The 12,647-nt window shown below is 35.3% G+C and overlaps 1 protein-coding gene and 1 long non-coding RNA gene across 2 annotated transcripts; both read left to right on the top strand.

Moving 5' to 3' along the window:
- Positions 1–5,923: 5,923 nt before the first annotated feature.
- LOC111490520 lies at positions 5,924–12,447 on the top strand. The gene is made up of 2 exons (XR_002719574.1): positions 5,924–6,194; positions 12,358–12,447. It is a non-coding gene; the product is annotated as an uncharacterized LOC111490520 (long non-coding RNA).
- On the top strand, positions 10,138–12,348 carry LOC111490460 (protein PHLOEM PROTEIN 2-LIKE A9-like). The gene is made up of 3 exons (XM_023139091.1): positions 10,138–10,256; positions 10,355–10,425; positions 11,520–12,348. The coding sequence occupies exons 1-3, from the start codon at positions 10,197–10,199 to the stop codon at positions 12,223–12,225; spliced, it is 837 nt and encodes a 278-aa protein (XP_022994859.1). The 5' UTR covers positions 10,138–10,196; the 3' UTR covers positions 12,226–12,348.
- Positions 12,448–12,647: the final 200 nt, after the last annotated feature.

The following is a 12,647-nucleotide window of genomic DNA, read 5'->3' as shown; positions in this document are numbered from 1 at the left end:
CCTTATGGTCTTTCCAGCTATGGGTAGGGTTCGATGTGCGAAACTTCTCCACATACGGCCCACGTATGCACACATGGACCCACCAGACAGGCTCGTATATGTACCCCCTAGACATGACTTGGTTGGGCACAACATGTTAACACGTCACCAGATGCCATAAAAAAGGAAAAGCCCGCATGATATCATGGCGAATATAAATATCAAAGGTACGCATTCGTACTAGCATAACATAATGGGGAAGTATCCCGTGCATATGACATACATACATGCATGAGGTCCCCATGATTTTCATTCATAACATAACATTAACATCATTCCCTTTCTTCTTTCATCCATGATAGTTTCATATATGCATCATGTATACATGACAGTCATCACATAATCCATCACATAAATTTACATGGCAAGACATACATGACATACATAACATTTCATTTCATTCATAATATAACGTAATGGATATCACATGCATACATAGCATAGCATCATATGTCAATACATAGAACAAATAAGCATAACATAAAATAATATGGTGTGTGCAGGGGACACGAGGCATGCACCATCATACATCATTCAATTATCTAACTCCAACAGTAGGGTCACTTACATGATTGGCCTTGGCCAAAGTTATTAATTACTTGGTAGTTGTATCGAGCACTATACTTCGATCTTTAATCTCACCTATCACATACTTAGGATGATGATTATTTCCAATATAAGTCATAAAACTATATAAATTGAGTAAACGGGGTCTTACTGGCCTCAAATGCCCTTAATGAGGTCAAAAATGGCTTTAGGAGGGTCAAAAACTTAGGAAATGGTATAAATTTTGTATATTGAGCCACCAAGCCGTCAAGCTAAGACGTCAAGTCAAGCTGTCAAGCCGAGTCAACTGAGCTGCTATGCAAGCCAACGGCGAACCAAATTTAAGCCACGGCTGGGGGAGATCATGTGTCGAGTATGTGTGCAGTTGAAGGAGAGGCGCAGGTCGCTTCGAGTCGAGGCGCTGGTTTTCAAGTCAACTGTTGAACCAACCTCACGCGTTATGTTTTAGGTTGTGAGTAATTGGGAAATTGAGCCGTGCACGTCTAAAGCAGGTAATTGTTTCGTGGGCTGCAATGGGTTGGGTTTGTGGGTTAGGGCTCCGACTTGAGTCCGAAAGATTCATCTCCTCTACCCGAGAACATAGAGTATGCCTTCGGTCCTTTCCCCTCTTTTTCAACGACTTTCCAACGCGTTTACGTTTTGTTAAAGTTTACCTGGTTTAGATTGATGTCCGTTAGTACTTTTTCTGATAATGTTTCTGATTAAATCTTCTTATCGTTAGGAATTGATTTAGTTTTGATTTGTTTACTGGTTTGTTACTCAATTTTGTGTAGATTTTTTTTTTTTTTTTGCATATTTTTTAAACTTTCTTTTTATTTTCTATATATATATGGAGAGAGCATTCTTGCTCCTAATAATATATCTTCTAATCAACCATTCAATCACTCATTATTTCCTTAACAAATTGGTATCAGAGTCATTTTTTTTAAGGGATATGTGAGATCAAAATGGAAGGAGAATCCAGCTTTTCAATGGTTGCACCACCAGTTTTCGATGGAGACAATTATTAAATGTGGGCAGTTCGTATGGAGACTTATCAGAAGGCTTTGGATCGTTGGGAAGAAGTAGAGGAGGATTACGAGGTCCCTCAACTTCCAGCAAATCCTACTGTAGCATAAATCAAAGCACAGAAAGAAAAGAAGACAAGAAAATCAAAGGCAAAAGCTTGCCTATTTGCAGCTGTATCTCAAATGATTTTCATGTGAATAATGTTCCTCAAAACAGCCAAGGAAATCTGAGATTACCTCAAGGCTGAATATGAAGGAGATGAGAGGATTCGTGGAATGAAAGTCCTGAATTTGATTAGGGATTTCGAGTTGTAGAATATGTAGGAGTTCGGTGAAAGAGTACTCTGACAGACTTCTCAACATTGCCAACAATGTAAGATTTCCTGGTTCTGTGTTAAATGATTCCAGGATTGTTTAAAAGCTACTGGTTACGGTTCCAGAGAAGTTTGAAGTCACCATTACTACTTTGGAGAACACCAACGACCTATCAAAAATTTCTCTTACAGAGCTCTTGAATTCTTTACAAGCACAAGAGCAAAGGAGGTCTATGAGGCAAAAATAGATGATTGAAGGTGCCTTACGTAAGTGAAATGAGAAATAGATTCATAATGGAGATGACAAGATGCATGCTTCATGAGAAAGATCTTCCAAAACGTTTTTGGAGAAAAACAACAAACACTGTTGTGTGCTTGCAAAATCGAATTTCAACAAAAGTTGTGAAGGACCTGACACCATTTGAAGTTTGGTATGGTTACAAACCTTCTCTAATGTTTCTTAGAGTATTTGAGTGTCTTTGTTTCACTTACATTCCACAAGTCAAGCGTGATAAGCTTGACAAAAAGGTAGAAGTTGGCATCTTTGTTGGGTATAGCACTATATCCAAAGCTTACAAAGTTTTTCAACCACACACTAGTCGTGTTATTGTGAGCCGAGATGTTCATTTTGCTGGAAATGAGCAATGGAATTGGGAAGAACTAAAGAAGGTGAATTAAATTTCTAATGCACCAAACAATTTAATCTTTGGTAGCATGTTAAAAGAGTCTGAAGATGAACGACTAGAAGAGTTTGAAGATGAACGACAAGATGCTTTGGTTGATGATGCACCTGTCAGAGGAGGAGCTTTCAGTGATCGAGAAAAACAAAACTAGGGAGTTGGTTGATCGACCTCTAAACAGAAAGATAATTGGAGTAGGATAGATGTTTAAGAAAAAAAATTGGAGTTCACAGCATCTAAACAAGGAGGAGTGTTAAAATCACGTGCTTGTTTAGATTGCTAGTTAGTATCTAATTAAATCTCCTTATAGTTTTGAGTTGATTTAGTTTTGAGTTGATGTAGTTTTGATTTGATTTAGTTTTTGATTTGTTTTACCCGATTTCTGCCCATTTTTAAGTAATTTTTCTAAATATATTTTTGTATTATACGTATATATATAGAGCCTTCTTGCTCTTCATTATACAATTTCTCATCAACCATTCAATTACTCATTCTTTCACTAACACAAAGAATCAAGTGAGAGCTGGTTTATTGACAGTAGTGAACAAATTATATGACATGATAAGGAGCTTTTTGAGGAATTAAGAGACACTTAAGTCAAGAGAGTGAAGATTGACAATGGTAAACACTTGGAAGACAAGGGAAAAGACACCGTAGCTATAACAAGCAAATACAAAATTTATTCCAGATGTTTTATTTGTACCTAAAATTTATCAAAATCTCTTAACTGTTGATCAATTAATTGATAAAGGCTATAAAATGTTGTTTGAGAATAACTAGTGATTGGTCAGAGATGCTAGTGACAGAGATTTGTTCATGAAAAAAACTAAGCATTTCAACATCAACTTATTCTTTGTTCAAGAAGTTCAAAAGAGTGGTGATGTGACTCTTTGCTAAACCTGAAGATCAAATTGCAAATGTCTTTACCAAATCTCTGCCACTTAGCAAGTTTGAAGATTTCAGGAAAAGTTTGCCCCGTCTAAACAAGAGTAGTGGTAAAGATCACCTATTTTAGATTGTTTTCCATTGAATTTAGTTTTAATTTGATTATTGGTTTGTAAATAGATTTTCCCAGATTTTTAAAATTTTCCTTTTATATTCTCTCTATATATTAGAGCTTCTTGCTCTTAATAATATATCTTCTAATCAACCATTCAATTACTCGTTCTTACGCTAACACGTTTAATTTCATCTCGGCTCGTCCACCTCCCGTTTGTACAATAGCACCACGACACTCCTTTGTTCCTAAATCCCCAAAACCTTCATTGAAATTTGAAATCCTGGTCGTATAGTCTCTCGATCTCCTTCTCAGATAGCAATTAGATTTTCCTCTCAGCCACGTGTGTAGATTACAAAATAAAGGAATGTCAGAGTTGGTGATGGTGAGCATGAGAGTGGAGAGGCTTTAAGGGGGTGGTGGGGCGGTTATCCTCTTGATATTAACCCCTCGCTGGAAATCGTATGTTTGAATATATATATTATCAAGCCGTTACAATTTCTATACTCACCCTTTTCCCTTTTCAATTTTAGGGTTTGGCGGTCAAAGTGGAGGAGCGATCAAGAATTGTGCGAAGGGGTCATTTCGGACCATCAATCCATTTTTACTACATTGTCTTAATATTGAATTTAATTGGGGTGTTGTTGACTATTTTGTTTTCTAATTTAAATTTTATTGGGTGGTCTTATTTTATTTGTTTAGCCTTGTCTTTTTAGTATCTGTCCAAGATTTGAAGCCTCGAAAATTGTGTTATCATAATTTTTATACTCATTATAGCTAACACAAAAACAAAGTCATAGATTTTTAATAATATCAGTCGTCGAGACCTTAAAAAATACTATAAATGGTTAATTATAGCGTTTTTCGTTAGCCGATAGATAAAGCCACCCTCCCAACCATGAGAATAGTTGCCATTTCTACATGGCATTCGAGGATGAATTGAAGATGAAGATACACTCTACTATAGCAAAATTCTTCCCAAGAGCTCAAATTTGACTCATCATGTATACGTTCACCCATCCTTGCTCACAATATTCTTCCATTATTCCTTTGAAGTTTTACCGGGTTTTTATTCTTTAGACCTATTACAAAACACAAAGAACTAGACAAAGGAAGAAGAGGCAGCCGAGAATGTGATGTCAAAAGGACGGACCAACGACCTACTGAACGATAGGAAATTGAGTTCTTCCTGGATCAAGATCAGTGTCTAAATAGGTGGCGATTCCTTCTCAGCCTGGGCGATGCTATCCCGAGAAGTGCTCCGACTTGAACCTTTCTTTTATAGACTAGAAGATCCCGTAACCTCTATGACCTGACCTTATTTCAGGGTAGATAAGAATCCTACCAAGATCTTCGAGATTCAGAGCGCCAGAGCGTTATAAGGTTCCGGAGTTGTTCAAGACTAAATAGATGAAGCAGGGAACGTAATAGAGGTTCAACGGAATGACAGTAGGAGCTTTCCAAAGAAATAGCTTTCCTGCGCCTCCCGTGCGGGGAGACAGTCTGAAGGGTCGCAGCCCTATATTGAGCAGCAGTAAATTCATGCTTTCCCTTGTTCAATTAGGGAATAGTGTCAAAGGTTTAGTTTAAGGTTGAGGAGAATGAATAAGGAGCTTCACATAGAGTGTAACCGCCTAAGTTCATCATTAGCAGATATATTGTCGTTTTTGGAATTTCTCTTTCGAATGTCTCTTTAAGGTGAACAAGATAAAGGAAGAAGTTTTACATAGAGTGTAACAATCTAAGCACACAGCTAGCAGATATTATCCTTTTTGGACTTTCCATTTCGGACTTCCCTTCAAGATGAATGAGACAAATGAAGAAGTTTCACATAGAGACATAGAGTGTAGCAGCCTAAGTTCATGGCTAGCAGATATTATCCTCTTTAGAATTTCTCTTTCAGACTTCCTTTCAAGGTGAACAAGACAAAGGAAGAAATTTCACATAGAGTATAACAGTCTAAATGCACACCTAACAAATATTATCCTTTTTAGACTTCCCGTGAACAAGACAAAGGAAGAAGTTTCACGTAGAGTGTAACAACCCAAGCCCACTTGTAGCAAATATTGTCATTTTTTTACTTTACCTTTTGGACTTTCATTTAAGGTGAACAAAACAAAGGAAGAAGTTTCACATAGAGTATAACTGCCTAAGCCCACAGGTAACTAATATGGTTCTTTTTGGACTTTCTTTTTTGTGCTTCTTCTCACGATTTTTAAAAGCTAAAGAAAAGTTTCCACATCCTTATACAGAAAACTTGGTTTCCCTCTTCAGCCAACGTAGAATCTCACATACAAGTAAAAAACTAAGGTTACGGTTATGCCCGATTATATCAATGAACCCTTAGAAATCACGGTTATGCCTCCACCATTCTACAAGCCTAACGACAAGCCGAAATCCCCAGAAATCCATTTTGGTTTGCATGAAGTATGGAATAAGAAGTGGAAGGGAGGGTTGACGATTCGTCACGCCTACATTGAGAAGGCCGAACCAGCTGATCCCAAAAATGAAGAGTCCTCCTCTCAGCCCACCATACCAAAAGAATGAGATTTCATTGGAGGGTTCCTTAGGGTTGTGGGAAAATGTTAAGGTCGATCATATATTTTATTGTTTAAGTTAAAAAACTGTTTATGTTTTTGATTATTTATTATACACAAATATCTAGTTTTTCCTCACGTTCGCGTATATATCATATTTTACCCTTTATTTATAAGCAAATATCAGCCTTTAATTTTAATTTATCCTCGTATCATATTTGATTCCTTATTATATGCAAATATGGTGAGTTCATTTATTACTTTTTCCATTTCCTTTATAATTTATTTGATTTTATAAATAATTATAAATAGAGAATTTTCACCGCTTGGTGATTGTAACGAATATTTGACAAGGTTTTAGCTTAATGAAGTTGGAAAAGTTAGGAGGACGTTCATTTTCCTATTAATTTGATAAGCATTAGATTCTTCGAGATGGGTGTCATTGAAAAAATTATCTGAAAAATCAACCACATCTTTATACTGTTTGGATCGAGATAAATTTTGCATATAACCATTTTGCATATAAATTTTGGATCGAGATGGGTGTCATTTTTTTTTTTTTTTTTTTTTTTTTTTTTTTTTTTTTTTTTTTTTTTTTTTTTTTTTTTTTTTTTTTTTTTTTTTTTTTTTTTTTTTTGCATGCCTCCTAATAACCATTTTGGATACGGTTCGAATTATTTTTAACATTTTTCTCATATATTCAACCATTTAAAATTACTAACCATATTGTGATAAGTCTCCTTCTATAATTTCTTAGGAAAGTTTATCTAACTTCTATTTGACATATTCGTAACGATCTTAGATTTCTGATAGTCTAAAGTCACTACTGTATGCATAACATACTCATTTGTGTGGAAATAATCATTTGAAACTTTAACATAAAAGACTGCCATGGACTTACATATTCGAAGATGTCTTTAGAATAACATAACAATTTCTCAATAAATAAACATTAAAGATAAAAACACTCTATTCTAACCTAAGCCTAAAAAAAATAAATAGAACTATCTTATGCATGTGCTATGGTCTCGACTTGCGATATTGTTAGGAGTGTCTTACCTTTACCTGAAATAAAAGTAGCGCGTGGCTGGAGTATTTTAAGAAATATTGAGTAAGTGACCCCATTTTTGGGGTTAGATGCAAACACATAAAATTGTGAATGAGACCTATCCTTTGGTGTATATTTCCTTGGGCGACTATTGTAAATGGGTAATTGGATGTGTATTTACTGTTTTACACACGATCCACAAGATTAAGATCGAGTCGCATATGATCATCAACTAAAATATTAATCTTCTCAATTAACGAAATTTTAAAGAGTGATTAAATATTTATTGATCTAGTATTATACAAACTCATTGAATAGGATACCCCCCACTTACATGTCTCAAAATGAACGATTTGTATCAAATTATTTGTAACGATTCTCTTGTATGTCAACCACATACGATTCAAGATAACATCACTAACCTTGGATTTTCATACCATGGATAATAATTAAATTACAAATAAAATAATAAAAATTATTGTTAAAAACTAAATAATTAATTATGAGACTTTAGGGCATAAATCCCAACAGTTAGATGCACTAGAGTTCGAGATTGATGAGGCATCCACGTTCTCCTACACATATCACATAAGGACCTAGACAAACCAACAAGATTAGTAACCGATCAACTAAGTGCATCTAGAAACCCGAGTAACCTAGATGAGTACAGTACACTTTGAAAGAGGAGTGACGAGGCTTGATAGATCAAATGTAGGGTGATAAGAACCATGGAATTAATAGACCATAGAAATCCAAACGAGCTCGATGGAGCCGATGCACCTAGGTGTTGTCTTTCAATGACCTCTGATATAGACACATGATATTAAGAACATTGGCTCGTAACAATAGCAGTTAGGAGTTACATCATTGTTGTATTCATATTTGAATATTTTGTATAACTCTTTTGTTTAACTCCCACATATGTATTTGAATGATTTTATTAATTTTATAAATTTATATTCTAAAATTGCCAATCTCCATGGCATTACTTTTTGTTTTAAAATGAAAACAAAATTGTATGTAACAGTCCATGGTTTGAAGTCCGAATAAATAAATAAATAAGTATTGAATAAATGTTATTAGAATTTAAAAATATATAAACATATTACAATTTTAATAAAAAGCAGTTATACTACATACTCTATCATCAATAATAACTAATACAAAAACATTATAAAAATTTATAAATTTTTAATAATATCAATGGTCGATACCTTTGAAAAAGACTATAAACAGTCAATTATAACGTTTTAAGTGAGCCGGTGGATAAAGTCACTCTCCCCTTACTTGCCTAAATGGAAATTCTTTGTTCTATTAAAGGTGGTCACCATGGGAAACGTTTCCATTTCTACATAGCATTTGAGGATGAATTGAAGATGAAGATACACTCTACTATAGCAAAATTCTTCTAACCAAGAGCTCAAATTTGACTCATCATGTATACAACCGGTATGAGGGTAAGGTCTTAGGGTAGGACTACCTCATGATAAGGTAAGGTCTTAGGGTAGGATAGGGTAAGTTAGATATGTCTAACTGATGATAAGGTCAGGTAGTCATGATAAGGTAAGGTCTTAGGGTAGGATAGGGTAAGTTAGATATGTCTAACTGATGATAAGGTCAGGAGGTAGATGCCTCCCAGCCGGGGGGCGGATCGAATCGGAGTTTCCTTAGGTAGCCACCGACCTACAGTTATCTTTAACATTCATCCATCCTTGCTTACACAATATGCTTCCTCCAAGAATATTACCTTTATTCCTTTGAAGTTTTAATCTTTTTTTTTTATTATTATTATTCTTTACGTGTAGACATGTTACAAAACACAAAGAACCAGATAAAGGAAGAAGTTTCACATAGAGTATAACCGTCTAAGATCACCGCTAACCAATATTATTCTCTTTGGATTTTCCATTTGGGACTTCCCTTCAAGGTGAACAAGACAAAAGAAGAAGTTTCACATATAGTGTAACTGCCTAAGAGTTCACCGCTAGTAGATATTATTCTCTTTGGACTTTCTCTTTCGAATTTCTCCGTCATGGTGAACAAGACAAAAGAAGAAGCTTCACATAGAGTGTAACTACCTTGGACTTTCCCTTTCGAACTTCCCTTCAAGGTGAACAAGACAAAGGAAGAAGTTTCACATAGAGGGTAACCATCTAAGCCCACATCTAACAAATATTATCCTTTTTGGACTTTCCCTTTCGAACTTCCGTTCAAGATTAACAAGACAAAGGAAGAAGTTTCACATAGAGTGTAACGTCCCAAACCCATTGCTAGCAGATATTGTCATTTTTTTACTCTCACTTTTGGACTTTCCTTCAAGGTGAACAAGACAAAGGAAGAAGTTTCACATAGAGTGTAACGTCCCAAACCCACTGCTAGCAGATATTGTCATTTTTTTACTCTCACTTTTGGACTTTCCTTTAAGGTGAACAAGACAAAGGAAGAAGTTTCACATAGAGTGTAACGTCCCAAACCCACTGCTAGCAGATATTGTCATTTTTTTACTCTCACTTTTGAACTTTCTTTCAAGGTGAACAAGACAAAGGAAGAAATTTCACATAGAGTGTAACAACCAAAGTTTACCGCTAACATATATTGTTCTCTTTGGGTTTTTCCTCTCGGACTTCCTCTTAATGTTTTAAAAAATTAGAGAGAAGTTTCCACACTCTTATAAAGAAGACTTTGTTCCCCTCTCAGAGTCAATGTGGGATATCATAAGTCAAACCAGATTTCTAAAATTTACCAAATATTCTTCAAACACTATTAACCAAAACAAAGTCAAAAGGTAATTAAAGTAGGGGAGGCTTTTTAACACCATGTTTATCACTCAAAATCTTTTTACTTTTTCACGTTAATCTTTCGATTTTCTCAAATATCGTGTTGTTCTTATCCACTAACACCCTTTTTGTTCCATCTTATGAATAGTTAGTTAAGCTAATTTTAAGATACAAACAAGAATACATTGAGGCTCTTAATTTTTGTTGTGGAAGGTTGCAATAATCCAATAATGGAAAAGGGGCCTCACAAAGTACCAGAAGAAGATGCCTTAGACGTGAAAAACAACGAGGTTTGCCCATTCGACAGCCTCTTTGTTTTCTTTTCTTTAAACTATATCGTATGAAACTCAAGATTTTTATCAGTTTTCTAACATTTGATCTGTGGAAGGTCCTAATTTATCCGAGAGGCTTTAACATCACATGGGGCAACGATGATCGCTATTGGAAGAAATTCAACGGGTCAGTTTCTCGATTAAGCTTTTCGATATAGTATACTAATGGTTAAACAAACTCATATCCATTGATTAATGAATGAAAATTAAATTAAAATTTAGATTTATAAATATATTCTTGCAAAAATATTGTTTTTTTAAGCTTTTCCTCAAAGTTTTTATGCTTGTGCTAGAGAGAGCTTTCCATAAAAAATGTTTTGTTCTCCTTTATAAATAATGTTTCGTTCTCCTCATCAATCAATGTGGGATCTCACAATCCACCCCCTTTAGGGTCCAACATCCTTACTGGCACTCTGTTCCCTTCTCCAATCCACCCCCTTCGAAACTCAGCGTTCTTGCTAACATATCGCTTCATGTCCACCCCTTTCGGGCTAAGCCTTTTCGCTGGCACATTGCCCGATGTCTGGCTCTAATACTATTTGTAACGACTCAAGCCCACCATTAACAAATATTGTCCTCTTTTCCATGCCTTTCGAAAGAATGTTTCGTTCTCTTCCCCAACATACGATCTCACATATACAATATTTGATTTTTTGAAATATAAGTGGTACTAAATATAATATTACTAAAATTATTTATTTAAGGATATTTATTAAAATTTATTACAAAATAAACTAAAAAATCTAAAATTTAGTCCCAAAATTAAATTATTTTAATAATTTGACTTGATAAAAATTAATAACTTAATTATTTAAAATTAAATAATGTAATAAAATTGTTGCAAATACCTTAATAGACACGAGACCAAGTGTTAGTAAGAATGCTAGGCCTAAAGGGGTGGATTTGGCGGGGGCTCCAAAGGAAAGAGTGTCAGCGAAGTCGCTGGACCTCGAAAGAGGTGGATTGTGATGTCCTACATTGGTTGGGGATGAGAACAAAAACACCCATTTACAATTTACAAGGGTGTGGAAACCTTCTCCTAGCAAACGCGTTTTAAAGTCTTTCGGGGAAACTAGTATTCTTGGGACAGGTTTTCACACCATTTCTCTTTCTTAACTGATGTGGGATCGCAGAATCCTATGGTTAGCTGAATCCTATGGTTGGATAGCTATCTATTAAGGATTTAATATTATTGTCTACAAATTTGTGTCATTTTTGCAGGGAAAAAAATTGTGCGGCAGAACTGAAGCAAGTTTCATGGCTGGAAGTAGCATGCTCAATTGATAAGAAACTAAAGTATGGGAAGACATATAAAGTGGGTTTCGAAGTGTCATTGAAACCAGATGCGTTTGGATGGAAAGATGTCGATGTTTATGTGATGGCCAAGGTTGGCAAGTCAGGGAAATACAGTTATAGGAAAGTCCATCTTGACAGGGCACCCCTAGGTGAAAAGATACGCATCCCTGATTATTTCAATGAAACCTTAAAAATCAAGGCTATGCGTCCACCATCCAACAAGCATGACGGGAAGCATGACGAGAAGCATGACGAGAAGCATGACGAGAAGCATGACGAGAAGCATGACGAAAAGTCTAACGAGAAGTCTAACGAGAACGACAAGTCTAACCAGAAGCCTAACAAGAATCCTAACGAGAAGTCTAACGAGAAGCCTAGCGAGAAGCCTAACGAGCCTAACGAGAAGTCTAACGAGAAACCTAAGAAGCCTAACGAGAAGTCTAAGAAGTCTAACGAGAAGCCTAACGAGAAGTCGGAATCCCCAGAAATCCATTTTGGTTTGTATGAAGTATGGACTAAGAAGTGGAAGGGAGGGTTGATGATTCATCACGCCTACATTGAGGAGCTCAAACCAGCTGATCCCAAAAATGAAGAGTCCTCCTCTCAACCCCCCGCCGTATCAAACCAATGAGGTTTCCTTGAAGGGTTCCTTAGGGTTGTGGGAAAATGTTAAGGTCCATCGTGAGTTTTATTATTGTTTAGGATAAAGACGGCTTACTATATATATATATCATATTAGACTCCTTATTATACACATGTTAAGGTCCATCATATACTTAGTTTTATTATTGTTTAAGCTAAAAGACGGTTTACTATATATATATATATCATATTAGACTCCTTATTATACACATGTTAAGTTCTATCATATACTTAGTTTTATTATTGTTTAAGCTAAGAGACGGTTTACTATATATATATCATATTAGACTCTTTATTATACACAAATATCTCGTACAACATATCTAGTTTTTCTTTTCGATTTACGTACTACGTATTATATTTTACTCTTTATTATAAGCAAATATCTGATATGATTGAGAACATTTAGCC

The sequence above is a fragment of the Cucurbita maxima genome, unplaced genomic scaffold (genome assembly GCF_002738345.1).
Source record: "Cucurbita maxima cultivar Rimu unplaced genomic scaffold, Cmax_1.0 Cma_Scf00015, whole genome shotgun sequence".
Lineage (NCBI taxonomy): Eukaryota > Viridiplantae > Streptophyta > Magnoliopsida > Cucurbitales > Cucurbitaceae > Cucurbita > Cucurbita maxima.
This window is presented reverse-complemented; position numbering and strand designations above follow the sequence as displayed.

Coding starts and splice junctions, on each gene's coding strand:
- LOC111490460 (XM_023139091.1), top strand. CDS start 10,197: ATGGAAAAGGGGCCTCACAAAGTACCAGAAGAAGATGCCTTAGACGTG. Junction 10,257..10,354: donor TAGACGTGAAAAACAACGAG/GTTTGCCCATTC, acceptor GATCTGTGGAAG/GTCCTAATTTATCCGAGAGG. Junction 10,426..11,519: donor TATTGGAAGAAATTCAACGG/GTCAGTTTCTCG, acceptor TCATTTTTGCAG/GGAAAAAAATTGTGCGGCAG.